General features: G+C 46.4%; 2 protein-coding genes across 3 annotated transcripts in view; one reads left to right on the plus strand and one right to left on the minus strand.

The window, feature by feature from the left end:
* BLVRA (biliverdin reductase A) overlaps nucleotides 1-8,772 on the plus strand; it is an 84,544-nt gene extending 75,772 nt beyond the window's left edge. Inside the window, exons 8-10 of one of the 2 annotated variants that reach the window (XR_011383172.1) lie at nucleotides 3,261-3,412; nucleotides 3,953-6,764; nucleotides 7,125-8,772. The gene's annotated coding sequence lies outside the window, so the exon portion shown is untranslated. The remainder of the gene's footprint in view (nucleotides 1-3,260; nucleotides 3,413-3,952; nucleotides 6,765-7,124) is intronic. The other variant, XR_011383174.1, reaches the window with a different exon arrangement.
* The window catches only part of SCIN (scinderin), a 67,733-nt gene that overhangs the window by 1,727 nt on the left and 40,216 nt on the right, over nucleotides 1-25,790 (minus strand). Inside the window, exons 5-14 of the mRNA XM_002713774.5 lie at nucleotides 25,098-25,190; nucleotides 20,832-20,964; nucleotides 19,726-19,814; nucleotides 18,740-18,955; nucleotides 17,829-17,950; nucleotides 13,764-13,854; nucleotides 8,531-8,701; nucleotides 4,003-4,180; nucleotides 3,620-3,741; nucleotides 2,064-2,141 (exon numbers count right to left, since the gene is read on the minus strand). Of these exons, the coding sequence (XP_002713820.2) occupies nucleotides 2,064-2,141; nucleotides 3,620-3,741; nucleotides 4,003-4,180; nucleotides 8,531-8,701; nucleotides 13,764-13,854; nucleotides 17,829-17,950; nucleotides 18,740-18,955; nucleotides 19,726-19,814; nucleotides 20,832-20,964; nucleotides 25,098-25,190 (1,293 nt within the window). The remainder of the gene's footprint in view (nucleotides 1-2,063; nucleotides 2,142-3,619; nucleotides 3,742-4,002; nucleotides 4,181-8,530; nucleotides 8,702-13,763; nucleotides 13,855-17,828; nucleotides 17,951-18,739; nucleotides 18,956-19,725; nucleotides 19,815-20,831; nucleotides 20,965-25,097; nucleotides 25,191-25,790) is intronic.

A 25,790-nucleotide genomic window follows, 5' to 3' on the forward strand; every position in this document is an offset into this window, starting at 1 on the left:
CTCTGCTCCCTGGGGTGGGAAAGACAGCATCGCCCCACTTCCTGAGTCTGGGCTGGAGGGACCACACCCAGACACAGAGCTTCTGCGGGGACACCCAAGACTGCCATTAGGGCTCTGCCGTCTCATATGGTATTGTGCCCTGTGACACTTTGGTGAAAGTGTTACAGTTCTTAGTATTTAAATATTGAGGTTTAAAAAGTTTTAATTAAAAAAATATAAAATGAGGCCGGTGCCACGGCTCACTAGGCTAATCCTCCACCTGCGGTGCCGGCACTCTGGGTTCTAGTCCCGGTTGGGGTGCCAGTTCTGTCCCGGTTGCTCCTCTTCCAGTCTAGCTCTCTGCTGTGGCTCGGGAAGGCAGTGGAGGATGGCCCAAGTGCTTGGGCTCCTGGCTTCGGATTGGCACAGCGCACCGGCCGTAGCAGCCATTTGGGGGGTGAACCAATGGAAGGAAGACCTTTCTCTCTGCCTCTCTCTCTCTCTCTCTCTCTCTCTCTCTCATTGTCTAACTCTGCCTGTAAATATATATATATATTTATATAAAATGAATGCATACTTCCCTTTGTCAAATGTATGGGTGCATGGGTTGGGTACTTTCATGCTAAAAAAATCCTCCTCAATTGCCTTACATTTAAATCACTTGTTGGAAAAAAAAATTGGTCAAATTAAGCTGTGGTTGTATTCTAATTTGTGGTGAAAGTTCTGGAACCTTTGGGTGCCAGGCACAGAACTCACCATGATGGAACAGTAATACAAGTGAAAAGCATCACATTAAAACATGGAATGTAGCAAAGGGAATATTCGAAACTGCTCATCACTCCAGAAACAGCAGAGTTGGTTACAAATAAGACTCAATACATCTGAGTAAGGAAATATCATTGTTAAGTGCACAGCGGTGCTTTATTCGCATGTGGTTGAAAATCCCACACCTGGCAACCGGCGCCGCGGCTCAACAGGCTAATCCTCCGCCTTGCGGCGCCGGCACACTGGGTTCTAGTCCTGGTCGGAGCGCCGGATTCTGTCCCGGTTGTCCCTCTTCCAGGCCAGCTCTCTGCTATGGCCCAGGGAGTGCAGTGGAGGATGGCTCAAGTCCTTGGGCCCTGCACCCCATGGGAGATCAGGAGAAGCACCTGGCTCCTGCCATCAGATCAGCGCGGTGCGCCGGCCGCAGTGCGCCGGCCACAGCAGCCATTGGAGGGTGAACCAACGGCAAAGGAAGACCTTTCTCTCTGTCTCTCTCTCTCTCACTGTCCACTCTGCCTGTCAAAAAAAAAAAAAAAAAAAAAATCCCACACCTGGCAATGAACAATGCATTCACATGGGGAGAATGTGTGCCTGGATCCCCTCTTCATATGTGGGTCACAGCAGATAATGAAGCCCAGGTACAATGCACCTGAATGGCTTAGCAATTAGACCTCAAAGTAGCAGGCTCTGTGTCCACTCTAAGATTACGCCCAATTCAGAGGAGCATCTCACACATCTCCTATTTAATTTAGTTACTAACGTATTTATTTTTCCCTTTCACTATTATGAGTTTACACAGAGGCTTAAAAAGGCTAACAGCTGTGGTATATCAAGTTGCCATTTTTTTTTTCCAAAATTAAGATATGTAGAACAGTAATATACTTACAGTGTAATTTCAAACCTAAGCTGTGCCAATTTATTCCTCAGGACAGTACTTCCTTATGACTTCTTGTCAAATTTTAAGAAAAATTCTGAATATTTTGGTAGCCTTCAAAGTACTGTATCCCTTTGGCACTGTACGCATTAATGTCTTTATTAGGTAGGCTATATGACTAAATTAGGAGTAGGTGAACTTTACAGAAGATTTTTCCCCCTAAGACTATAAAAAGCAAGAATAGCATCTGTGTGATTATTCCCACATTAAAAAATCAAATTGTATTGCTTCTTTCTAAGTGCAGCCCAAACTCCAGGCCCACTTATTGCTGAGTTTGTCATTCTCAAAGCAGCGTCTCAGCTGTCCCCATGAGTCCCCACTCTGAGCAGGGTCTCAGCTCCCCCCACGAGTCCCCGCTCTGTTAGGAACAAGACCCAGTCCTCACCTGCTCCCAGGCATCGAGGAGCATGACATCGTCTTCTGCCAAATCACTCTGGGTAAACTCTCCTGGAACCTCTTCGATCTGCAATGCATGAAAGATTCTACACCAAGCAGGAGAGCAGCGCTTTCTCTCTTAGAGCCTACCGCTGCCTCTGCATTATTTCCGAGTGCAGTGAAACCTTGGCAGTCATTTCTAAATGCCCACCTGCCCTGCAGGTTATGTTCATGTCACCCTGAGAGTGGCTGATTTGTCCCTAGGATTTGATCCTGGCACACAGCCAGACTCCAGCTTCTTTCTGATCACAGACTCAAAAGGAAACCCCCTCCTTGGGGCAGGTGTTGTGGTTCAGCTAGTTGGGCCACCTCTGGGGAGGTCTGTACCCTGTCCCACAGTGCCTGGGTTCGAGTCCTGCCTCTGCTTCCAATTCAGCCTCCTCTTAATGTGCCTGGCAGGCAGCACGTGATGACTCTGGGACGTGGACTCCTATCACTCACGTGGGACGGGGGATGGAGTTCCTGGCTCCTGGCTGTGGCCTGGCCTAGCCCTGACTGTTGCAGGCATCTGTGGAGTGAACCAAGGAATGGAAGATCTCTCTCTCTCTCTCTCTCTCCCTCTCTTCATCCTTCACTTCCTCATTCCCTCCCTCTTTCTGTCACTCTTTCAAATAGACTTCAAAAACTAATTTTTTTTTTTAAATCTACAAACCCATTTCATTTAAACACCTTTAGGAGTGACGTATACCATCCGTCTGACCAGTGTTCTCTGTGTGTGGGAGCTAATTAGGTTTAGGTGAGGCCCTGAGACAGGGGCCCCCACGATGGGAGTGGTGGCCTTCGAAGAGCAGGAGGAGACTAGAGTGCCCTCTGCTGGCCATGTGAGGATACAGGCTGAAAGCCCAGAAGCAGGGTCTCCAACAGATCTGGGGTGGGCGTCAGCCTCTAGAACTGCAAGCAATGTTTGTTGTTTAAACCACCAAGACTATGCTACTTTTGCCACAGAAGCCTGAACTAAGACACTTATACATAGACTATAACAAAGTTATATTCTAACTTTGGTTTTAACTTTCTGGAATTTAGAGCATGAATAACTACAAAATACAACGTTCTTGTTGATTTCAGTTCATTTGTAGGCATATACATAGATTTCCCACTGTGATTTTTCCCAATGACTGTAATATCCCCTTAATATCTTTTTATTCAGCCAACACGGGGATATTTTTACTGCCCTGGGATGCTGAAGTGTAAAATGTACTGAGCTCAGAAAGGACCACTGCCCGCAGAAAGTGCCGGATTGTTAGCCTGCCCTCCCAGCTGCACGTGCATAGTCACGCGGCAATCCGAACACTGAGACAGGTGAGAAGCGGGTGGTATTTTTAAGCACAGCTTGATTTATATACTAAGTTACGAGTACTCTCAATGCTTTGCATCATCAGTCTGTGGTGTGGGGGTAGCTGAAATGAAGCCATCACAGCTAGACCCCGGTTGCAAAGGGTCCGAGCTGTGAGGGGATGCCTCTCTCGATGCTGGAAGGGCCTAACCCGCTGTTCTCGGGACACTTACGATGAACCTTCCAGTTTTGTTAGAACAGCCGTAAAGCCGAGGAGGATGGTCTTCAGCCTGGGTTTCCAGCAGTGGTGACGTCTGGTAGTCTTTTTCCCCTCCGAGAGCATCCCAAAACTCCTCTGTGGAAGACACACGGGCTTAGCGAGTGCCCATCCAGATGCATAGTGTGTTACCCTTTCCCATTAACAGATAAGTATCTCACTTTGACTTCAATGTTAACAAATTATTTAGGTATACCAGATAGCATTGTCCACTTTTGCAACTGACAGAGGGATTCTTAACCCTTACAAAACCCATCCAACAGTGACTGAGACAAACACTGATTTGCAGGTGTGGCCAATGTAAATGCCGGCTAGTGTCCCGGGCCCCAGAGCACACACCTGGCTCCTCGCCTTCCTGAATCCTGGAGGCATCGCACTGGAGGACACCTGCCACGTACTCCGCACCCTTCTCCTCCTCTGAGCTGGAACCTTTTCCGATCCAGATGTAGCCGTTGTTTTGTTGCAGTTTCAGGACAAAAACGTCGTTGGAATTCAATGAACTCGCATCAACATCAACCTAGAGTATATCAGAAAAACACACAATGGTTCAAATTCTTTGCTGCTCTTTCAATATATGTATTGAAGTTAGAAGTTGCGACTGTGACAAACCATCCACAGCCTTCTGCTCTATTACAAGAAATCAGTTCGCTGCAGCAAGGGACACCAGCATGGTGTTTGAAACACTGGGGCAGGGTCTGCGTCGTTTTAATTCTCAGCTGACCTCAGAGAGTAGCACAAGGCTCTAAGAGCAAAATTAGTCAAGCACGGCTGGCGCTGTGGCGCAGCGGGTTAAGCTGCCGCCTGCAATGCCGGCATCCTATATGGGCTCCGGTTCGAGTCCTGGCTGTTCCATGTCCGATCCAGCTCTCTGCTAGGCCTGGGAACACAGTGGAAGATGGCCCAAGTCCTTGGGCCCCTGCCACCCACATAGGAGACACAGATGGAGTTCCAGGCTCCTGGCTTTGGCCTGGCCCAGCCCTGGCAAGTGTGGCTGTTTGGTGAAAGGTAAAAGAACCAGCAGATGGAAGATCTCTCTCTCTCTCTCTCTCTCTCTCTCTAACTCTGCTTTTCAAACAAAGAAGGTCAAACCTTTAAAACTTAGTTAAATGATAAGTGGAAAAGTAAGGAGGACAGCACACATGGGCTGGAACCCACGACCTGGAAGAGGGCGAAGGACGCACATGAAGCAAGATGCTGTCTGATTCTTGTGTGGAAAAGAGATGTTTTCAAACAATCACAGGGAAATCTAAAAAAAAAAAAAATCATAAAACGTGGACTGAAGTCCAACTGAAGCAGAGGATAATACCACAGATTCCCGCAAAGGTTCCTCAGGTTTGGCTAAATGATAGCTCAAATTATGGAAGGCATTGTGCAGGGGGTTAAGAACAAACCGTGACAACGGTTTTCTTCCAATGGAGAAGCTGTGGACATCACTTGGGGTCTGCCGGTGGAATCCAGTGCTGCCCGTGTGGTTGCAGAGCCGTGACAGGGACCTGGCTGGCTGAGTGAGGCTGAAGGCAGCCCTTGGGAGCCAAGGAAAGACACGCACAGTCTCCCGCGGCTCCTGGGGATTCTGTGGCTCTGTTTCTAGAACATGTGTGACCACACACTTGTGTGCAATGACTGGGGGGCACACTGCAGGGAGAAGAAGGAGAGCCGCTCTGCAAGGCTGAGCGGGAGGAGGAAAAGATGACAGCGCCGCCGACAGTGAGGCCGGAAGTGAAGACGACGGCAGCGGGATCCGCGGTGCCCAAACAAGCTGCTTGGCTCACTGCACTGACGGCCAGGACTGCGCCAGTGGGAACGCCACAGGAAGAAAGACACAGGGCCCCGGGGTTGGTCACACTAGGGGAGGGGCTCACAGCCCTCCCAGGAGGACTGCGGCATCTGAGAGCCTGTTCAGAGGCGTCTGGCAGGTGTGCTGATGGGGAGGACGGGCCGCAGGTTGGGCTTGAGGCCTTCTGATTTCTGGTCCACAGGTCTCCTTACTGATCCAGAGGACAGAAGCGGGATGCAGGGGGAGAAGTGGCCCAGAGGCCCGTGCCCAGGCTGGCATGAGATCAAGGAGGAAGATCTAAAATGGAACCTTTATAAAGCTCTGGCCTGCAGGGGATGAAAACAGGCTCTTTATAAAAATGAGGTTGACTCATGCATTTCAGAGAGGCTGCAAGGAAATACGGCTTGCAAGCAACTGATGACGTCCCCTAGAGACGCCCACAGAGGAAGGTTCAGGACAGTGCGCTCTGGCTAGCTCCTGCACCTGAAATCACCCGAGCGCCCACAGATGAGAGCTTAACTGTCGAGTGCAGAGTAGAAAGAAACAGGATTAGACAATGGAGAATCTATGCACAGAACGTTCGGGATGAGATGAATACTTCCACTGGTGTTTAAGACACCTGCCTGAATGAAATCAGAATGAAGAGGGTCAAGACCGAGCCCTGGAACAGCCAAGCACATCCACGGCTTGCGGAGCAGGGGACCCAGCCAAGCTGCCCCACAGGGCTGGCCCGGAGGTTTGCAGGAAATCCTGGGGAGTGTGGTGTTACACTCTGTTCACCGAGGCAGGAAAGGTTGACTGTGCCAAGCCTTGGTGGGCAGTTAAGAGGAATGAGGTCAGAGAAGCAACTTTTGATGGTGGTTAAGAGGCGAGTCATTGGCCAACCAGAGAAAACCGGCCTCGGTGGAGTGGTGGGAGTCAACAGCTGAACTGGAGCAGCAGCAGACAGAAGGGGCTTAGGAAAGTAGACAGTGAGTGAGCGAGGTCGACTCTCAAGGATCTGTGCTCCCAAGATGGGTGGAAAATGACGGGTGACTGGGGATGGCTGAGGTCAAGGGCAGGAGACAGTGATGCAGTCGCACGCAGGACAGAAGAATAAGTCCACGCCGCATAAGAGAAAGACGCGTGTTGCCTTCATCAGGATGAACTGACGTGGGATAAATGCATGCAAAAGACAGAACCCCAGGAAAGACCTTAGGAAAGCAAGAGAGGAGGAGATCCAGGAAAGAAGCTGGTGGTGGGCGGTGGGGGTGGGCGGGTAGAATTTGGCTTTTGAGAGAAGCTGTATTTTTTATTCCATGTAATAAACATTTATTATTTATGGGTGTATCTTTTTTTTTTTTTTTTGACAGGCAGAGTGGACAGTGAGAGAGAGAGACAGAGAGAAAGGTCTTCCTTTGCCGTTGGTTCACCCTCCAATGGCCGCCGCGGCCAGCGCGCTGCGGCCGGCGCACCGCACTGATCCGATGGCAGGAGCCAGGAGCCAGGTGCTTTTCCTGGTCTCCCATGGGGTGCAGGGCTCAAGCACTTGGGCCATCCCCCACTGCACTCCCTGGCCACAGCAGAGGGCTGGCCTGGAAGAGGGGCAACCGGGACAGAATCCGGCGCCCCAACCGGGACTAGAGCCTGGTGTGCCGGCGCCGCTAGGCGGAGGATTAGCCTAGTGAGCCGCGGCGCCGGCTAGGTGTATCTCTTTATATAAGTATATTATTACTAATTTCTGGCTAATATATTGATGTTAATGTCTAAAATATTCATTATCTATATGTATAAATTCTTAATATAGGGCCGGCGCCGCAGCTCAATAGGCTAATCCTCCGCCTAGCGGTGCCGGCACACCGGTTCTAGTCCCGGTCGGGGTGCCGGATTCTGTCCCAGTTGCCCTCTTCCAGGCCAGCTCTCTGCTGTGTCCCAGAGTGCAGTGGAGGATGGCCCAAGTGCTTGGGCCCTGCACCCCATGGGAGACCAGGAGAAGCACCTGGCTCCCGGCTTTGGATCAGCGCAGTGCGCCGGCCACAGCGGCCATTGGAGGGTGAACCAACGGCAAAGGAAGGCCTTTCTCTCTGTCTCTCTCTCTCTCACTGTCCATTCTGCCTGTCAAAAATTAAAAAAAAATCCCTAATATAAAATATATACTAATTTTTAAATATAAATTATAGTTTTAAATTTATTTTGTACAACAAGGGGGAAAGGGAGTGTAGTACTGTACAGTACTGTACAGACAAGCTGGTGGCATGGCAGGGGAGCAGGTGAGGTGACTCCTGTGAGAGTCTGTTCCTGTCCTCTGTGAATTCTGAATCAGTTACCTGCAGGCAGCAGGGGTGCTGCGAGCTGGAGAGGGGGAGGGGAAGGGCATGATGGTGTGGGGGAGGAGAGGTTTCTTAGCTTCAGCTGCAGGTGCAGAATTTCTGGACTGTGTGTGCTGGGCACAGTAGCCAAGGAAAAGGAGAGGGCTGTCAGAAATCAGATGACCTATTTCATAGGAGCCATAACTATCGCTAGAGGCCGAATTTAGCACAGGACCACGCGAGTGCGTGATGGAATGAGGTCAAGGAAAACTGCTGGAGGAGAGAAGGCAGAGAGATGGAGAAAGTGAGACGATGGCGGAAGTCATCAAAGAACAAGCGGGCAAGGACCAGGAGCTCCGTAGATTGCAGCACCTGAGAGTGGGGGCACAGCTGGACAAGCAGGAGATGCACCAAAGAGGCAAGGGTGGGAGAGGAGGGCAGCTGTCCAGCTCCGCACCTGTCACCACGCTGCTAAGTGGGCAGGGAGGGAAACCACGCCTTCCACGGGAAGGGGCTGTATGCAAATCTGTGCCTGCTACCCCTAATCCATCTACCCCAGCCAGGCCTTTCTAGAGAGAGCGAAAGCTGCCTCATGCCCTGGACAGCTTGTTTTGTTAATCTTAGAACTCATTTGTTTGGATTTGAAGTCACTTTAATATGAGATGCCCAGTATCTGGAGTTCAACTTTTATTCAACTGTTCTTGGGGTTTTTCTTTTTTCTCTTGTGAACAGTGGATAATTTGACTCAGGTCTGCTGGGAAGTCTACAACGAGGGCATGTGTGACTGATTGCGTAACATTACCTCCATAATTCTGGTGATAGAGGCCAGATTTCTCCGGACTTGAAAGAGGCGAACAGGGGCAGCAGGTGCCTGACCTCCTTCCTTTGATGTTCCATTCTTGTAAATAATGAGGGGCTTTTCTTTGAATAAACTCAGCAGGTGCACAGGCTCTTTTCCTTGGGACACTGGGACCTGGGAGTGGAGGGGAGGTGAATAAAAGAAATATAATCCAGAGTGCAATAAAAGATGGCTGCATGTCTAAATGTGTTCTTATTTTTCTTTCTGCAAACAAAGGTGTGGCCTAGTGGCCAAGATGCCGGTGTCCCACACTGGACTGCCTGAATCTGATTCGGAGTTCTGGCTCCTGACTCCAGGTTCCTGCTAATGTAGACCCTGGGAGACAGCCTTGATGGCTCAATAGGCGGGCTCCAGCCACCTCCATGGAGATGTAAATTGAGTCCCCAACTCCCAAATTCAGTCCCAGGCGAGTTCTGGCCTTTGTGAGCATTTGGGAAGTGAGCCAACTGATGAGAGTTCTCTCTTGTTTTAATTCTCTTTCTTTCTCTCAAATAAATGCAGATTTAAAAAGCAAAACAAGCTAAAAATGAACAAAAAAGGCAAGAAAAGAAGGAATAACAATCAACAGAAAATACAGGTTACTGATAATCAAGCCGTTTCCTTGGTGACCTAAGAATATTGTGTTACCTGCGACAGAGCATCCCTGAGTAGCTTCTTGCCAAGGGGCAGCACTGCCAAACTGCCAAGCCTTGTGCTTTCAGAAGGCAGGGGGATGTGAACTTGCTCATCAGCATCTCCGAAGGAGAAACAGCAGAGAGCAAAGTGCTAGCATCTGCAACCTGATGTGAAAATCTCTCTGCTTTCCAGAGCATCAGCATTTCAGAGCTGGCTACACAGGTCCTAGATTCTTGTGGGTTTTGGATCTGGCTCGAAAGCTTCAGACATTTGTGTTCAAATGCTTCAAAAAGTAAACAAAATCATACTCATTATTTCTTGACTCCCACATTTGTGAGGTGAAAATAGACTGCTATCCAAAATCAAAAGCTGGCAAACCAATTGAATATATATATTTCCTATTTTTAACTTATGTACAGAAATGGTAATAGCAGATAAGCTCAATATAAGAAACTTACTTTTCACATAATCCAGGGACTTTTTTGGGTGAGAAAATTGAGGGAAATGGTAAATGATTTGCTGGTTTCACCTATTCACATAAAATATTGGATTAGAATTTTCTGTTTCTTTTATTAACTCCTGACCCCTTTTTATATCAACAGTTCAAATACTGTGATAGTTCCCTATTTGTTTCCCATTTTTCCTGCCCTATGCTAAAACTGGACTGTCTCTCCTACCCTGGTCTTTTTCCAGAAGCTGTGGAATGCTGATGAACATACTCTTCTATTAAGGCCTAGGGAGCCTTGAAACTAATGCACTTCATACAGATGTTTCAATTAGTAGGCACTCAAGTAGTGAGCAGTAAGTTATGAAAATGTTTTTCCAGGCACAGACCCAGAGACTGGGGTGGGAGCAGGAGAGCATAGCATTTCACATACACGGAGAAAACTTCAGCCAACATAAGAAAAACCACTGATGAAAGCCCATCCCCTACTGTGAAAACTGAATGAGAGAATGAAAGAGTAGGTTAAAAACATCTCAATAATGTTAATTTGCTCGGCAAAGGAAATGTAAAGAACAGCTATTACAAGACTTTAGATTTTTATGCGTTATTGTACATTATTGCCATCTAGTGATAAAACTAAAAATTACCACTTCACTTTTTAACTTTTGAGTCAAGTAACAATTCATGGGATTTCATTAATTGGGTATATTGAACATTCCTTTATGAAATATGTGTGAAGTGAGTACATATCTACAAGTTCTGAATAATTTGATGAGGAATACTTTAAATATCAACTAAATGGCACAGATGACGTCGGCTTGCTGGAAATATTTCATTCAGGAAATGAACATAATATTTCATGGGGAGATAGTTGAGTGCATTTAAAGAACTCAATCATCTGGTTAATTTGATAATTCATGATTGATGGGTGAAAGCATAAAAACCATAGAGCACACTTTCACATTGAGAGCTAACTTGCATGATGAATCTATCACCAAGGGCCAGAGTAGAAAGCTAGCCTAGGCTCCTCAGCCTACAGGTGTACGTTCTAAAGCATCTGACTGCCCTCTAGCCCGTGCAATTCTCCACTTATAAAGATCAGGGAAAAAAGAAAAACGAAAAACAAAGAAAACAGAAAAATGCATATGCTATGTACAAGTAAAGCCTTCACATATTTGACAGGAGGCATGAGGGACTTTGACACAAGCACATAAAGGTGATGTTTAAGGCGTTTGTATCAGAAATTGTACTGGTGGCCGGCGCCGCGGCTCACTTGGCTAATCCTCCGCCTGTGGCGCCGGCACACCGGGTTCTAGTCCCGGTTGGGGCGCCGGATTCTGTCCCAGTTGCTCCTCTTCCAGTCCAGCTCTCTGCTGTGGCCTGGGAAGGCAGTGGAGGATGGCCCAAGTCCTTGGGCCCTGCACCCCATGGGAGACCAGGAGGAAACACCTGGCTCCTAGCTTTGGATTGGTGCAGCGGCGGCTGTAGCGGCTCTTTGGGGGGTGAACCAACGGAAAAAGAAGAGCTTTCTCTCTCTCTCTCTCCCTCTCTCTCTCTGTCTAACTCTGCCTGTCAAAAAAAAAAAAAAAAAAAAAGAAGAAGAAGAAGAAGAAGAAGAAGAAGTTGTACTGGCTGAATGATTTTTTAAAAAAAACATTTCATTTATTTATTTATTTGGCAGAGAGACTGAGAGTAAGGGAGGGAGACGGGAGAGAGGGGAGGTGGGAGAGAGAATGAATCAGAATCCCATCCATGGGACTTCCTAAATGCCTGGGGCCAGGCCTGAAACCAGGAGCCAGAACTCAGCCCAGGTCTCCCACGTTGGGGGCAGGAACCCACCTACTCTGAGCCATCACCTGCTGGGAGGAAGATGTAGCCTGGAGCTGGGCCAGGAGTGAAACACAGGCACTCTGGGCCAGGACAGGGACATCCCAGCAGGAATCCCAACTGCTAGGCCAAACGCCCGCCCCATGCTTTCAGTTTGAACTGTGATCTGGAATTCACTTTCCCAGCACATAGGAATACAAGTCTTACCACAAATGGCCAGCAAACACACCCAGGTGGTAAGGGGAGCAGCAAGTGAGCACACACACACACACACACGCACACACACACACACACAGAGACCTCACGGCAGCTTTGGGCTTCAGGGACGAGGACCAAGCAGTGCCACTGCTGGGATGAAAGAGATGGCAGACACACTGGGGGCAGTTTCCCTGCGGTCTGTGCTGCCCTTGCACAGCAAGGAATTCCACAAAACCCGAAAACGTGCGTGATTACTAATAAGGGCCTGAAACAAGCAGCAGGTGCTCCACAAACATCTAGGATGAGGAGCAGTGGAGCTGAGCGAGGACGAGGGAAGGCTGCAGCCCGCTGCCCACAGCCTGCGAGGCGCAGGAGCGGAGCCCGGACTACACAGGGAGGGCGCCTGGCATTCCAGCTTCTCCAAGGAACAAATCAGCCCCTTACCCCTGCCTGCCCCTCCCAGTGTGTCCACGGCAACAGTCCATGTGTATTCACATGGAACTGTCCTTTAGAACGGGCTTCAGTCATTCCTAACAAGTCACAGTTTGCATTTGCAGCGCTACCCAGCGAATCCATCTCTCTCTCCTCCCTCACATCACCCTCTCTAGTCCCATCCTCTTCTCTCTTCCTCCTCTCCCCTTCATTCCTCCTCCATGATTTCCCCTGCCTTCCTCTTCCCTACTCTTCCCCTCTACCTCCCTCCTCTCCCCTCCCTTCTCCCTCTGCTTTCTCTTCCCTCCCTTTTCCTCCCATTTCCGTCCTCATTCTCCTCCTCCACTTCCCCCTCCCTTGTGGGTGTTGGGGTTTCTGTCAAGATTCTGGTATCCAAACCAGGGTCCATGCTTTCTTGTCAAGGTTTACTTCCGTTTGCCTGTGCAAATCCTAGCTTCGGCACTGCTGACTTGAGAGTGTGCACAAAGCTGCTCCACTCTTTCACCCACTGGAATAAGCAATCTGGGCTTATTCCGTACCACTGCCTTTATTTCTTACTGCTGATATGACATGATTTCAGAGGCTTAAGATGGAAAAATGCTGCTATGTTATTCTCAAGGTGAGAAGTCCTCCGTAGGTTCCCAGGCTAATTTAATCCTGGGCTAAATCTGGGGCAATGCTTTGGTCACTAGGCCAAAATCCTGGAACACCTCCAGCAGTGGCTCCACTGTCTTGCCTCTTCCAGCCTCTGCAAGCTGCCCATGCTCCCTGCTGGGGACCTTGCCCATCATCAAAGCCCACAACAGCCAGAGGAGTCCTGTTCACACCACACCCCTACAGCTCTTCCTGTTTTACCTGTAAGGACCCTGTGATGACATTGGGCTGCCCAGCGAGCCCAGACAGCCTCTCTACTTGAAGATCTGCTCATGAGCAACCTTGATTCCATCTGCAATCTCATCCTCCTTTGCCTTGTAACATAACACACTCGCAGGTTCTGAGGAGCAGGCCATGAACTTCTTGGGGGCACTGCTCTGCCTGCCACGTCTGTTTAATAACAACTACAAATGGTAACACAGGAAGAACATTGATTATAATCAATGCCAAGTGACTGTCACTGACGCATGGTGTGACACCGACTGGAAGATTCTTTGGGACTCTTAAATATGTTAGTAGCTATTTTAAGTTTATTTAAGAGGCAGAGAGATGGCTCCCATCTAGTGGTTTATTTCTAAAATGCCCTCAATGGCTGAGCCTGAGCCGGGTCTGAAGCTGGGAGCCGGCGATTCAATCCAGCTCTTGCAGGAACCCCAGCTACTTGAGCCACCACTTGTGCCTCCCAGGGTCAGCATTAGCAGGAAGCTGGCGGCAGGAGCAAGAGCCAGGAATCCAACCCAGGCTCTCTAACATGGGATGTAGGTGTCTCAACCTCCGGGCCAAACGCCCAACTCTGTAATAGGTTTTCGCTTCATTTATGTTCACTCCTTTTCCAGAATCTGAGAAAAGTAGTATGGCATAAGAGTGGGAATATTCAAATTGCAAAATGAAAAAACAATATTCAGAAAATGTCAAATTCCCATTGCAACTTTAGAGGGAAGCTTTAGCGAGGCACTGCAATAGCAAAACTTTCATGTGTGGGTTTTGGGATAAAAATATTCCAACCTGCACAGCCTGTCCTCCAAGGGAACGATCCAACTGAACAGTCAGGAACGCAGATGTTGTCAGCTCGTCTCTCGTGGCATTTGCTCCCTGCCTAGAGGAATCACAGTAAAATACATTTGCTTGTATTTAACTTGGAAGAACTTCTCATATAGGCTTTTTTAAAATTATTTATTTATTTGAGAGGCAGAGACATGGAGAAAGAGAGACACAGAAAGAAAGCTTCCGTCTACTAGTTTACTCCCCAAATGTCTGCAAGGGCCAGGGTTGGACATGGCTGGAGTTGCAGCCCAGATTGCAATCCAGGTCTCTCACTTGGTGGGGGCAGGAACCCAATTTCTTGAGCAATTACCACTGCCTCCCAGAGTCTGCATTAGCAGGAAGCTGGAGTCAGGAGTTAGAGCCAAAATATGAACCAGGAAGTCTGATAATGGGACATGGGTGTCTTAACCACTAGGCTAACTATTTGTTTTTCGTGTAGGTTTTCAAGCAGAGGCCTGAGTTACTGTGAAAGATCAAGAAGAAAACAACTGCTTCAACAAGACATGAGCAGTCAAAGCTATTGTTCTTTTGAAAGCACTAACACTTAGCCATGACCTGTCCTGTGTATTTTCTAGAGCTATGTATGGCTGGCATTTTCATCTTCATTTTAAAGGAAGTAGGCGTTAGCTCCTTATATAACTTAGCTAAGGAACCAGTTCTGGCTGATTTCAAGGTAGAGCTCCCTATTTTTGGGAAATCATCTCCATAGTGAAAATACCCATCTGAGTGTGAGAGGTAGAGACAAACCTACTGGCTGGAGATTGGAAGCATTTTATCTGTGTAAGAATATTTGATGAGCACAGAGCCAAATATTAGAATCCAGAAAAGTAAAAAAAAAATCATCTAAAACAGGACACAGAAAGGCTTCATTTTGTCATCCTTTCAATTCTGTGGGAATTAGAGCTGCAACCAGAGGCTAAGCCATCTGGACCCACCTGAGGGTCAATAAATAAATGTGTCCTGTTCATTAGGGACTCCTTTGTCCAGGGTAGCTCATGGCTATAACTAGTATCACTTTGACCTGTGGAGCAACCTTTGATAGATCTCTCTGATCCAGGAATCTGTCGGCAGAAAAAAAAGTCAACCAAAACAAAACTACCCCAATAGCCTCAGAATTCAGTGAGCATTATTTGTTTTTAGCCAACATTTCCCATCTCTCTCTGATTCAGGGTTAGCAGCAGGAACACTAAACTTTAAAATAGATTTTAAAGTTAACTATGTTTTCTTCTGAAACCTTGATACTAAGCTGTTCCATACTCAGAACAGATTAAAATAACCTACCCTTCTGGGCTGCACACACACACACACACATGCACACAGAGGAGGGTACATGCTGTAATTATCTCAGAATGTGTGACTGGACCAGAATAGGCCAATGATTGGTGTAAAAATGTTCTATAGAGGAGCCAGGGCTGTAGTACAGTGGTCAAGCTACTGCATGCAGTGCCAGCATCCCATGTGGATGCCGGTTCGAGTCCCAGTTGCTCCACTTCTGATCCAGCTTTCCGCTATGAACCTGGGAAAGCCAGTCTTCAATAGATTCTATTTTCTAAATGCCTCTTAATGCATCGTTACCATGTTTATGGAAGATTGTGTAGTTCCACAAACCATGTAACATGAATAAACTTACATACTTAACATTTAATGATTTTAAATGCCAAAGATACAAAAAAGAATTAAGTATCTCTTGGGGATGGTGCTGTGGCGCAGTGAGTTAATGCCCTGGCCTGAAGTGCTGGCATCCCATATGGGCGCCGGTTCTGGTCCTGGCTGCTCCTCTTCCGATCCAGCTCTCTGCTATGGCCTGGGAAAGCAGTAGAAGATGGCCCAACTCCTTGGGCCCCTGTACCCGCATAAGAGACCCAGAAGAAGCTCCTGGCTCCTGGCTTCGAATTGGCACAGCTCTGGCTGTTGTGGTCAATTGGGGAGTGAACCAGCAGATGGAAGACCTCGCTTTCTCTCTCTCTCTCTCTCTCTCTCTCTCTCTTTCTCTCTCTACCTCTCCTCTCTCTGTGTAACTCTGACTTTCAAATAAAGAAATAAATCGTAAAAAAAGAATTAAGTATCTCGATATCTGAAAAACATATAGATTCTCATCATAGAAAGATTCAACACTTAAAAACGGAGGAAGATAACTAAACTACTGAGCCTCCAGTCTCCTCCTAGAGATGGTAACTGTCAACAGTGTGGTCTTCCTTCCCCCGTGAATTGCTCATGATGGGGCTGAACTTGTCCTCAACAAATGGGCCACTGCCCACACAGCACCTGGACTAGAAACCTGGGGTCACCCTCAACTTTGTCATCTTCTCTGCTCCCCAGAGCCAGTCTCTGCAATGCCAACTCTTTATCAGGTTGCAAACTTGTCCATTCCTTTCCATCCTCATTGTCACATTATTCAGCCAGACTGCTGTGAGAAATTCCCAATGGTCCCTCTCCCTCATTACGACAATGATGTACATTAGGCCTTGGGAGTCCCACCACCCAAGATTCTGATGTGTTTACTGCAGGGTGAAAGCTTTTGGAGATAAGAAAAATCGTGCAGGTTATTATAGACTGCGCAGCTAGTGTTTAGGACCCTGCCTAAGGCGGTACCTGCCAGTCATTCAAGTGTGTGTGAATCACTGTGTTGGTATTTTTTTTTTTTTTTTGACAGGCAGAGTGGACAGTGAGAGAGAGAGACAGAGAGAAAGGTCTTCTTTTTGCCATTGGTTCACCCTCCAATGGCCGCTGTGGCCGGCACACTGCGCTGATCCGATGGCGGGAGCCAGGTACTTATCCTGGTCTCCCATGGGGTGCAGGGCCCAAGCACCTGGGCCATCCTCCACTGCACTGGCCATAGCAGAGAGCTGGCCTGGAAGAGGGGCAACCGGGACAGAATCCGGCGCCCCGACCGGGACTAGAACCTGGTGTGCTGGCGCCGCTAGGCGGAGGATTAGCCTAGTGAGCCGCGGCGCCGGCCACACTGTGTGGTCTTGTTAAAGGGAAGATGGCCTTAGTGGGCCCAGGGTGGGGCCTGAGTGTATCTCTAACAAGCTCCCAAGAGGTATCAAGGTCTCTGGATGCTGGACCACCCTTTGGGTACCAAATTGTCTTCTTCAGCTTGGTTGGGCTCAAGGCACTGGGCATTTCAGTGTCCAGATTGTGGGGATGGATGTGCCTCTGTTACCGACCTGATTACAGGTACACTTGACACATATACTGTAGACTGTCATGTTCTTATAAGCAGAAGCAGGATCCTTCCCTGCCTTGTGCCTACCACACACAGATCTCAGCTTTAAGATCTTTTCTGAGAGCCTGTTTTTTCCAGTGCTCTCAGCAATATTCTATTTCTCTTGATCTCATACAATAAATGGAGAATGCCAGAATACATCATTTGTTGCAGGATTCCTAGCCCTTGAGATGGGCCAGTGTAGTAGATGCACTTAAATGACTCCGCTGAACACTGGTCCTTCCTCCTTGGGCAAGGCTGTTGTTATGCTGATTCTAAGTAAATCTAAACTTTAGTTACAAATCAAATCATTACACCAAACCATGTGAGATAGGGATCCAAGTGTTCTGGAATATTTTCTCTATTATTGTGAATTTCAAAGGGATAAAGAGTAAGGACCCATCCATTTGATGTCTCTGGTGCAGGCAATGGAATCACAAATTATATCCCTGCAGGTTTTTTTTTTTACTTTACTGCAACTTTGCAGCTCCAGTCAATACGGACCTCAGTGATAACATAAGATGAGACTGTACCCAATCCTGGCCACTGGAGCATTAGTCTGCACAAAAGGTGAGACATTTAACTACTTGTTCACCAAGAGAACTCTACTATTTAGGACATCTAAACTTTTTTCCTGGACTATAGAGGGAAAACTTTAATATCTGCTTGTGGAGAGCAGGTACAAAATATAGTAAAAATAATGTCAAAAACACTATATGAATGCTACACGAATCTCACCCATCCTGCATGGAATTTATTATTTTGGAAAAAACTCTGGCTTTGTCAAACTTGAGCTCTTGTGAAGGCGGTGAACTTACCATGTGTAGATAATCTGTCCTCTGGGGTAAGTGTATAGGATAATGTAGCAGTCACCGCCGTAGAATTCACCATATGAATCTGGATCCACTTGAACCCTACCATTGCTTTCTACACGCCAAATCTGACAGGGATGGGATATATAGACAAAGGTTAAAATCTGATTTATCTAACAATATTTCTCATAGCTTTAAATAATCTTTGATTTAGACTGATCATTAAACAACTTCAAATTATTTTTCTATTTAGTTTATAAATCATTTACAGGGAAGACATTTTTATCAATTTGGCAAGTTCTTATGTTGACTTTTTAAGTGCTTATATTTCTTTTTGCTTCTTCTGCAGTATTTACCTCAGTCTGGCCTGTAGCTTAATAAATGCCTATTATTTGATCAATCTATGAAAATAACATGACACTTGAGAGGAATAATGAATTTAATATTATGCTCAGGAATATATTCCTTAACAATACAGGAAAGGTTTTTCACCAGTTGTGAAATAATATATGTATTTTTCCCTCTCCCTGTGTGATAAGATATGAACCTATTCTTTTCCCAGCTGAGAGCTGGTAACTGTGATCAAATAACAAAGACGATGCAACTGTCTGAATGTCTGTGAAATCCTACCCCCAACATAATGGCATTAGGAAGTGAGGTTTGGGAGGTTATGAGGGTGGAGCCCACATGAATAGGATTAGTGCCCTTATAAAAGGGGCCCAGAGAGTTCTCTGGTTCCTTGTCTACCTTATAAGGACACAAGAAAAAGTCAGCCGTCCATGACCTAGGAAGCAGGTCCCCATTAAACACCAAACCTATCAAACCCCAACCTTAGCCTTCCCAGCCTCGAGAACTGTGAGAAATAAATGTTGCTTAAGCCCCCCACTATGGTTTTATGCTGTAAAGTAGGTAAATACCTCCACTTCCCCAGAACCATCATCGACCATGTTATGCTGGGCAGCCATCTGTGGAGAACTATGCAACTGTGAGGCATCAAACGGAATTTGTTCTATGCGGGCCACCTTCTCTGTGACATACACTTTCCCAAAGCCATCACTCTGGTCTTTGTCTTTCCAGTCCTTAAAGAATTGCTTGAAAATTGGTGTTTCTCCTCCTTCTGGAAGAACCTGAATCTGAAATTTAAAACAGTAGTAGCAAACAGGAAGAAAAGAGATTGAGGTAAAACATGACTAGTAGAGGAAGAACTAAGTAAATAAGAAGATTGTCTTGGTTTCTGCAATTGCAGATGTGAGTTTAGACACCAGGAAGCTAAGATAATCCAGCTCTGCTTTTCTTATAACTGAAGTCATTGCCATAGAATTTGAATAAGATCAAGGTTAAGAATAAGGTTCTTTCATCTGTTACCACAGCAGAAAAGTGAATTTGTCTGTCTTTCTACATTAGGTTCACCACGGAACTTGACCTGGGAGAAATTATCTCATGGTGTTACTTAAGTCAGGACACAAAAATGAGAAACACACGTGGGGCTGGCTGGGAGATTCAGAAAGGAAAAGAGTAACTCGCCAGTGTCTAAGCTGATCTTGATGATGGCAAATATTATCTGAGTGTTGGCCCACATCTGCATAGCTTGCTCTAAGGAATGACTGACAAGTGCTTAGTCAGCTCTGGCTGATCCTGTTGAATTGAAGGCTGTGGAGGAAGTGAGTGTGCTCTTTTCCTCGTCTGGCAGCCCTATGGCAGCCCTATGTTGGCTGATCTCAGTTTCTGCAAAAATTCCATCCCCCAACAGTTACAGTGGGAAGGACACGTGACGTGACTGCGCACTGGAGAAGGACTCCACGTGGTTGTGATACTTTGAACCCAGTCCTTTCAGGAGTTTTGTGGGGTGTCAGGCACTCCCACGTTTTAAATGCCTTTCTGTCCAGCTCATTTTTATGCATACTTGGGTATTTCTGGGATAATTCATTTGCTCAAGGAATTCTTCAGCTGTCTTCATTGCAGCCCTCCTCTCCTGGGGGTTGGCATCTTTACCTGAAATACAAGGTAAATCAAAGAATTCTAGAAAGGGAGATATGATAGGATTAAGAGACATTTATGTATCAAAACTGAAGTTATAGTTTAATGTAAATATTACACTGACAGAACGTCAACATTTTCCTATTATGGTAGCACTGTGCTGTAGCAGGTAGAGCTGCTGACTGAGACTCCATTTGGGCACTGGTTTGTATCCCTGCTGCTCCACTTCTGCTTCAGCTCTCTGTTAATGTTCCTGGGAAAGCAGTAGAAGATGGCCCAAGTCCTTGGGCCCCTGATTCCACATGTGAGACCCAGATGAAGCTCCTGGCTCCTGGCTTCAACCTGTCATAGCCCCAGCTGTTGCAGCTATCTGGGGAGTGAACCAGCAGATGGAAGATGAGTCTCTCTCTCTCTCTCTTTCTCTCTAACTCTGACTTTCAAATAAACAAATCATCTTTTAAAAAAGTTCCTATTATGTTAGATACATATAACAACACAGTAATGAATGATATCTATTAAAAATCATTTTCAAAATGTTTTACATAACACAACCCCTGGTAAATGATGCTAGTAGGACGGAAATAGCTGAATTTTGTGTGAGATACTCACAGAACAAATCTGAAAAGGTAGAGTTTTTATTTGTGCTTTGAGATGCAGAAGTAGAGAGAGGGAGAGAGAGAGAGGGAGGAAGAGAGAGAGAGAAGGGAGGAGAGGGAGATAGAGAGGAGAGAGCGCGCTCCCACCCATTGGTTCACTTCCCAAATGTCTGTGGTGGCAAGGGAAGGGCTCGGCCAAGGCTGGGCTGCAGCCAAGCTGGGGCCAGAGCTGAAGCTGAGCATTGAGCCCAGGTACTCCAGTATGACATGCGGGCGTCTCAACTGCTGGGCTAAACACCGACCTCAGGTAGCCTTTCTCTTTTTTAAATCTTCAAAGATATTTTCTCTACCCTTCTGAGGAAATATCTATACGCTGGAAATGTATACTCTCTACTATATATTGGAAATGCAGCAACAATGCCAATGGCATCCTTACCTTTCCATACAAAAATCTGTTTTGCAGCACCATGGTCCAAAATGAAGCATTCTTCAGAAAGCAGCATCGCCATGGAAAAGGGGTTTTCTTCAGCCACCACAGTCACTTTCATGGCTCCACTCGCATCTGAAACCTGATGTGAAAACCGTGAACGCCATGGTTTGCTTTGGGATGATTCAAATATTCAAAAATTAGATCGTGGTAATGTTTGCACAACTCTGTACATGTAATAAAAAACTACTGAAGTGCACACTTCAAACTCATGAGTTTTATGATATGCAAATTGTATCTCAATAAAGCGACCAAACAACCAAGCGGACCAAAAAAGTCCATGAACCTAAAGATATCCCAAAAGATTTTATCTTTTAAAGCCCTTTGGGGGAAAAGGGCCAATAATAAAACCTTAATTTCAACACCCTGCTCTAACATCAGAAAATAACAGTAATTGTCATAATGGTTAAGGTTTAGAGATGCTGGCATATGCAAAGCACTATGCAATGAACAGATGATTTTTTCATTGACATTTTAAAGTAATCTTTTCAAGTGTATATTAATCTTTTTTAAGAAAGATTTTATTTATTTATTGGAGAGAGAGAGAGTTACAGACAGAGAGAAGGAGAGAAAGAAAGGTCTTCCATCTGCTGGTTCACTCCCCAGATGGCTGCAATGGCTGGAACTGGGCTGATCCAAAGCCAGGAGCTTCTTCTGGGTCTCCCACATGGGCGCAAGGCCCAAGCATTTGGGCCATCTTCCATTGCTTTTCTGGGTTATAGCAGAGAGCTGGATCAGAAGAGGAGCAGCTGGGACTTGAACTGGTGCTGGGATGCCGGCACCGAAGGGAGAGGCTTAGCCCACTACACCACAGTGCTAGCCCCCAAGTACACATCAATCTTACACTCATTGTACACACACAAAAAGCTGAAACTTCATAAATATGCATATTAGTACATGAAAAAAATTTTCTAGGCAAAACTGAACTCAGGACTCTGACAGGAAAACATGATCTAAAGATGAAGCCAAGGGCGTCACTGGGAATCCCTTTTTAAGGTCTCAGATAGTTCCGAGCCAAAGGCCCAGACTCCTTCTGTCAGAATAAAGGTCCTTAGCATTATTTGCAAACCCACTGGCACAGCACCTTTGGCAGGTGGAGGTCTGGGATGCTGATAAATTCCATACCCTGCACAGACAGCCCATGATCTCAGGGCTGAGGAACTGCATCAGAACACACGAACAGCAGGTGAAGCCACTGCCTGTGACACCGGCATCCCACGTGGGCACTGGTTCGGGTCCCAGCTGCCCCACTTCCAGTCCAGCTCCCTGCTAATGACCTGAGGAAAGCAGTGGAAGATGGTCCCAGTGATTGGGCCGCTGCCACCCACATGGGAGACCTGGATGAAGCTCCTGGCTCTTACCTTTGGCCTGGCCCAGCCATGGCCATCATGGTTATCTGGGGAGTGAACCAGCAGATGGAAGATATTTATCTCTCTCTCTCTCTCTCTCTTTCTCTCTCTCTCTCTCTCTCTCTCTCTCTGTAGCTCTGACTTTGAAATAAATAAATCTTTGGGGAAACAAAAGGAATATATATATATAAACCCAAAAGACAGAAATGATATCTGTTTATTCAGTCTCTATCTCTCCAAAAAAGATCTGAGATACCGACATTGACGTTTCTGCCCCATTTGCTTCAGAACGCTGTTTGTACACAAAGCACACTTCAGAATTTCTTGAACTGAAGAAGTGGTAAATGTTGGCAAACAAGATTGACAAGAATTCTATGGCAATGCAAAGAGCTGCAGTCCCAGGTGCCATTTCCAGAACAGCCATTAACAAACCACATCAGCTTCCCAAGTCATATTCCTTCTCAGCTTCAACTACTCACCCTTGCGAAAATCCAAGGATTTAACTAAATGACACAAACAATGCCAATGCCTACTATGGGGAATATGAAGTCAGAACACACAGCAAGTAGAAGAAAATAGGTAAGTGTAATAAAGACAGTAATGTCTGCATGACACATTTTGTAAAAGCTGAAGACTAAGGATGCAGCAGGTCAGCATTCACTGTGTGCCTCCACGTGATGGGCACACAGTAAGGAAGGCATTGATAAATTCCAGGTTACGCCTATAGAATGTTTCCTTTGAAGGTTCTTCAAGTTACATACACTTTGTAAAATATCAAAGTAAATTTATTCCGTCACACTTGGAAATGACTACAGGACATTTCTTACAAAGTTTATAAGTGGTCTTGTCACACTGAAACGATATTAATGTTAGTTTAGAATTCACTGATTTTCCAAAGTCAGCTTGTGGGCTGCTATGAAATTCTCTGGGCACTTGTTAAGTACCCAGATCCCAGGGCCCGCCCTCCATCAGTGGTGCTGTTTTTCAGCGCCAGGGTAGAGTTCGCACTGGGTATTCTTAACAAAGCAACCCAGGTGATTCTGCTTCGCAGCCTTCTTTGGCAACCACACATTATTTTCTAAATGACTCATTGTAGATGTACACAATACATTGTAGTTCCACTAGAGAGAGCCACAATCAAGCCTTAATGTTTTCCAGTTGAAAAGTATTTAGCCCATAATGCCTTCCAAGAGAGACAGCAGTTTTGATTGATGATGTGAAATAAAACATATTTATTAGGCTGTTGAAAATGGGTCTTAGAGAGAGTAATAAAACCATGAAGTAGCGAAATAGCAATTTCTTTATGGCTCATATCAAAACCATCATAGTTCACAGAAATGGTCTCGTTTTTCCTTTGCCATCTAAGAAAAGAATGCACCTTCTGTTAAAAAAGGAAGTTATACAATGTAACTCAACTTCCTTTAAAATCCCAGTTTCTGAACTACAAAGTCCCTTAGAGAGCAGCAAATATAACTCTTCCTATTTCAGATGAAATAACTCCTAAGTGCAGGGAGGTTATGATCTGCTACAAGTCATGTATTTAGAAAGCTGCAAAGGCAGGGGTGGGGCGTTAAGTGGCCAGTTGCAACTCCAGCACCCAGCTTCCTGCTAACTGCACCTGGGCAAGGCGGCAGAAGACGCCCCGAGTACTTGGTCTCTGCTACCCAGGTGGGTGACTAGGATGGAGACCCTGGTCCCTGGCCTCAGCCTGGCCTAGAACTGGAGGTGACTGCCATCTGGGGAGTGAACTAGCAGGCGGAAGATATTCTCTCCTGCCCATCTCCCCCTCCCTCTGTGTGTGCGTGTGTGTGTGTGTTTTCTTCTCTGTCACTCTGCCTTTCGACGAAATGAACAAAATCATCTATAAAATAAGTTGTAAAGGGGACGGAACACTTGAAGAATCTCATTTTTGCAGTCCTCATTATGTCTTGTGGCTCTTTGTCATGTTTACCAGCAATAAAACAGTAAAGGTATAGAGTTGGGAAGAATGGGAGCCATCATGTAATGTAACACCTCTCTCTGTCTCTGTCTCTCTCTGTCTCTCTCTCCAAGGTACCCTGGGCAGTCCTTTGCCTTAGGGCTGGGTGCTCAAGGTCTGCCACTGCTGGACTGGTGGCTTTGACTCTTCCTTCCAGCTGTTCACCTGGCAGCTTTGCCTTCCTGTAACAAAGAATGTCTTCACACGTCTAAAGAGGATGTCGCTAATCAGCTGAATATACTATCATCTCATCATGAATTTCTAAGGAAAAGCTTGCGCAATATTTACTCTCTAGAAAGCAAATATTTTGAAACAAGACATATTGTTGCAGGCTACTAGAGCAATACAGAATTGGGACTGGTGTGTGGCACTGCCAGTAAGGACTCCACTGGCAATGCTGGCATCCCATATGGGCCATGTTCATGTCCTGGATGCTCCAACTTCCGATCCAGCTCCCTGCTGGTGGCCTGGGGAAAACAGCAGCAGATGGCCCATGTCCTTGGGCCCCTGCCACTCATGAGGGACACCTGAAAGAGTCTCCTGGCTCCTGGCTTCAGCCTTGCACAGCTCTGGCAGTTGTGGCCATCTGGGGAGTGAACCAGCGATGGAAGAGCGCTCTCTCTGTCTCTCCCTCTCTGTAACTCTTAACAAAAAATTAAATAAATATAGAATTTTATGTAAGATATAAGTTCACTAATTTGTTATTGTTAATAAAAAACCATGAAAAAGAATTCTTTGAATAAATACACAAGAGCACAGAACCGATCAGCCCTACACACTTCCCCATGATGGCAATGAGAGTGATGAACCATGAGAACCCCTGTCATGACGGGCTGCACAGCTGTGGGCGGCCGGGCAGCAACAGAGGCCCCGCCCCGGTGAGCTCACCATGTAGAGTTTCGCTGCCCTCCTGTTGCTTATGTCTGCTCTGGTGTCGTCATCGTCGTCTCCCTCCTGGAGCTCTGGCTTTTTCCCTAAAACCTGGAAAAAAAGGAACATTGGATCAGATACAGATTTCTCATTCAATGATGTAAAGTTAAAAATAATAGTAAGCCATCTTACACTTATGAAGATGTTAATTATACACTAACTAAAATTAAAATGAACAAGTGCAGGGGTCAGAGCCACGGTGGTGGCAAATTCAAGTCCTGTTACCCTGGTGATGTTCTTCAATGGCGGCTCTCATGCGTTCTGTGCATACGTGATGCAACCCAAAAATTCAAGTAAAGTCTTTGGCAGGAAAAAGATCAATCTTTGAATTTTTTCATATTAAACTCACAAAAATATATTGATAAGCACTTTAATAATTCACTAAATTAACTGATACAAATACTATCTAATATTAAGGACAGGTATAAAATATAACTTATTCTAAATAATGTAAATTTTATAAAAATATAGTAGAAATTCAGGCCGGCGCCGCGGCTCACTAGGCTAATCCTCCGCCTAGCGGCGCCGGCACACCGGGTTCTAGTCCCGGTCGGGGCGCCGGATTCTGTCCCGGTTGCCCCTCTTCCAGGCCAGCCCTCTGCTGTGGCCAGGGAGTGCAGTGGAGGATGGCCCAGGTGCTTGGGCCCTGCA

This window comes from Oryctolagus cuniculus, chromosome 16, assembly GCF_964237555.1.
Source record: "Oryctolagus cuniculus chromosome 16, mOryCun1.1, whole genome shotgun sequence".
NCBI lineage: Eukaryota > Metazoa > Chordata > Mammalia > Lagomorpha > Leporidae > Oryctolagus > Oryctolagus cuniculus.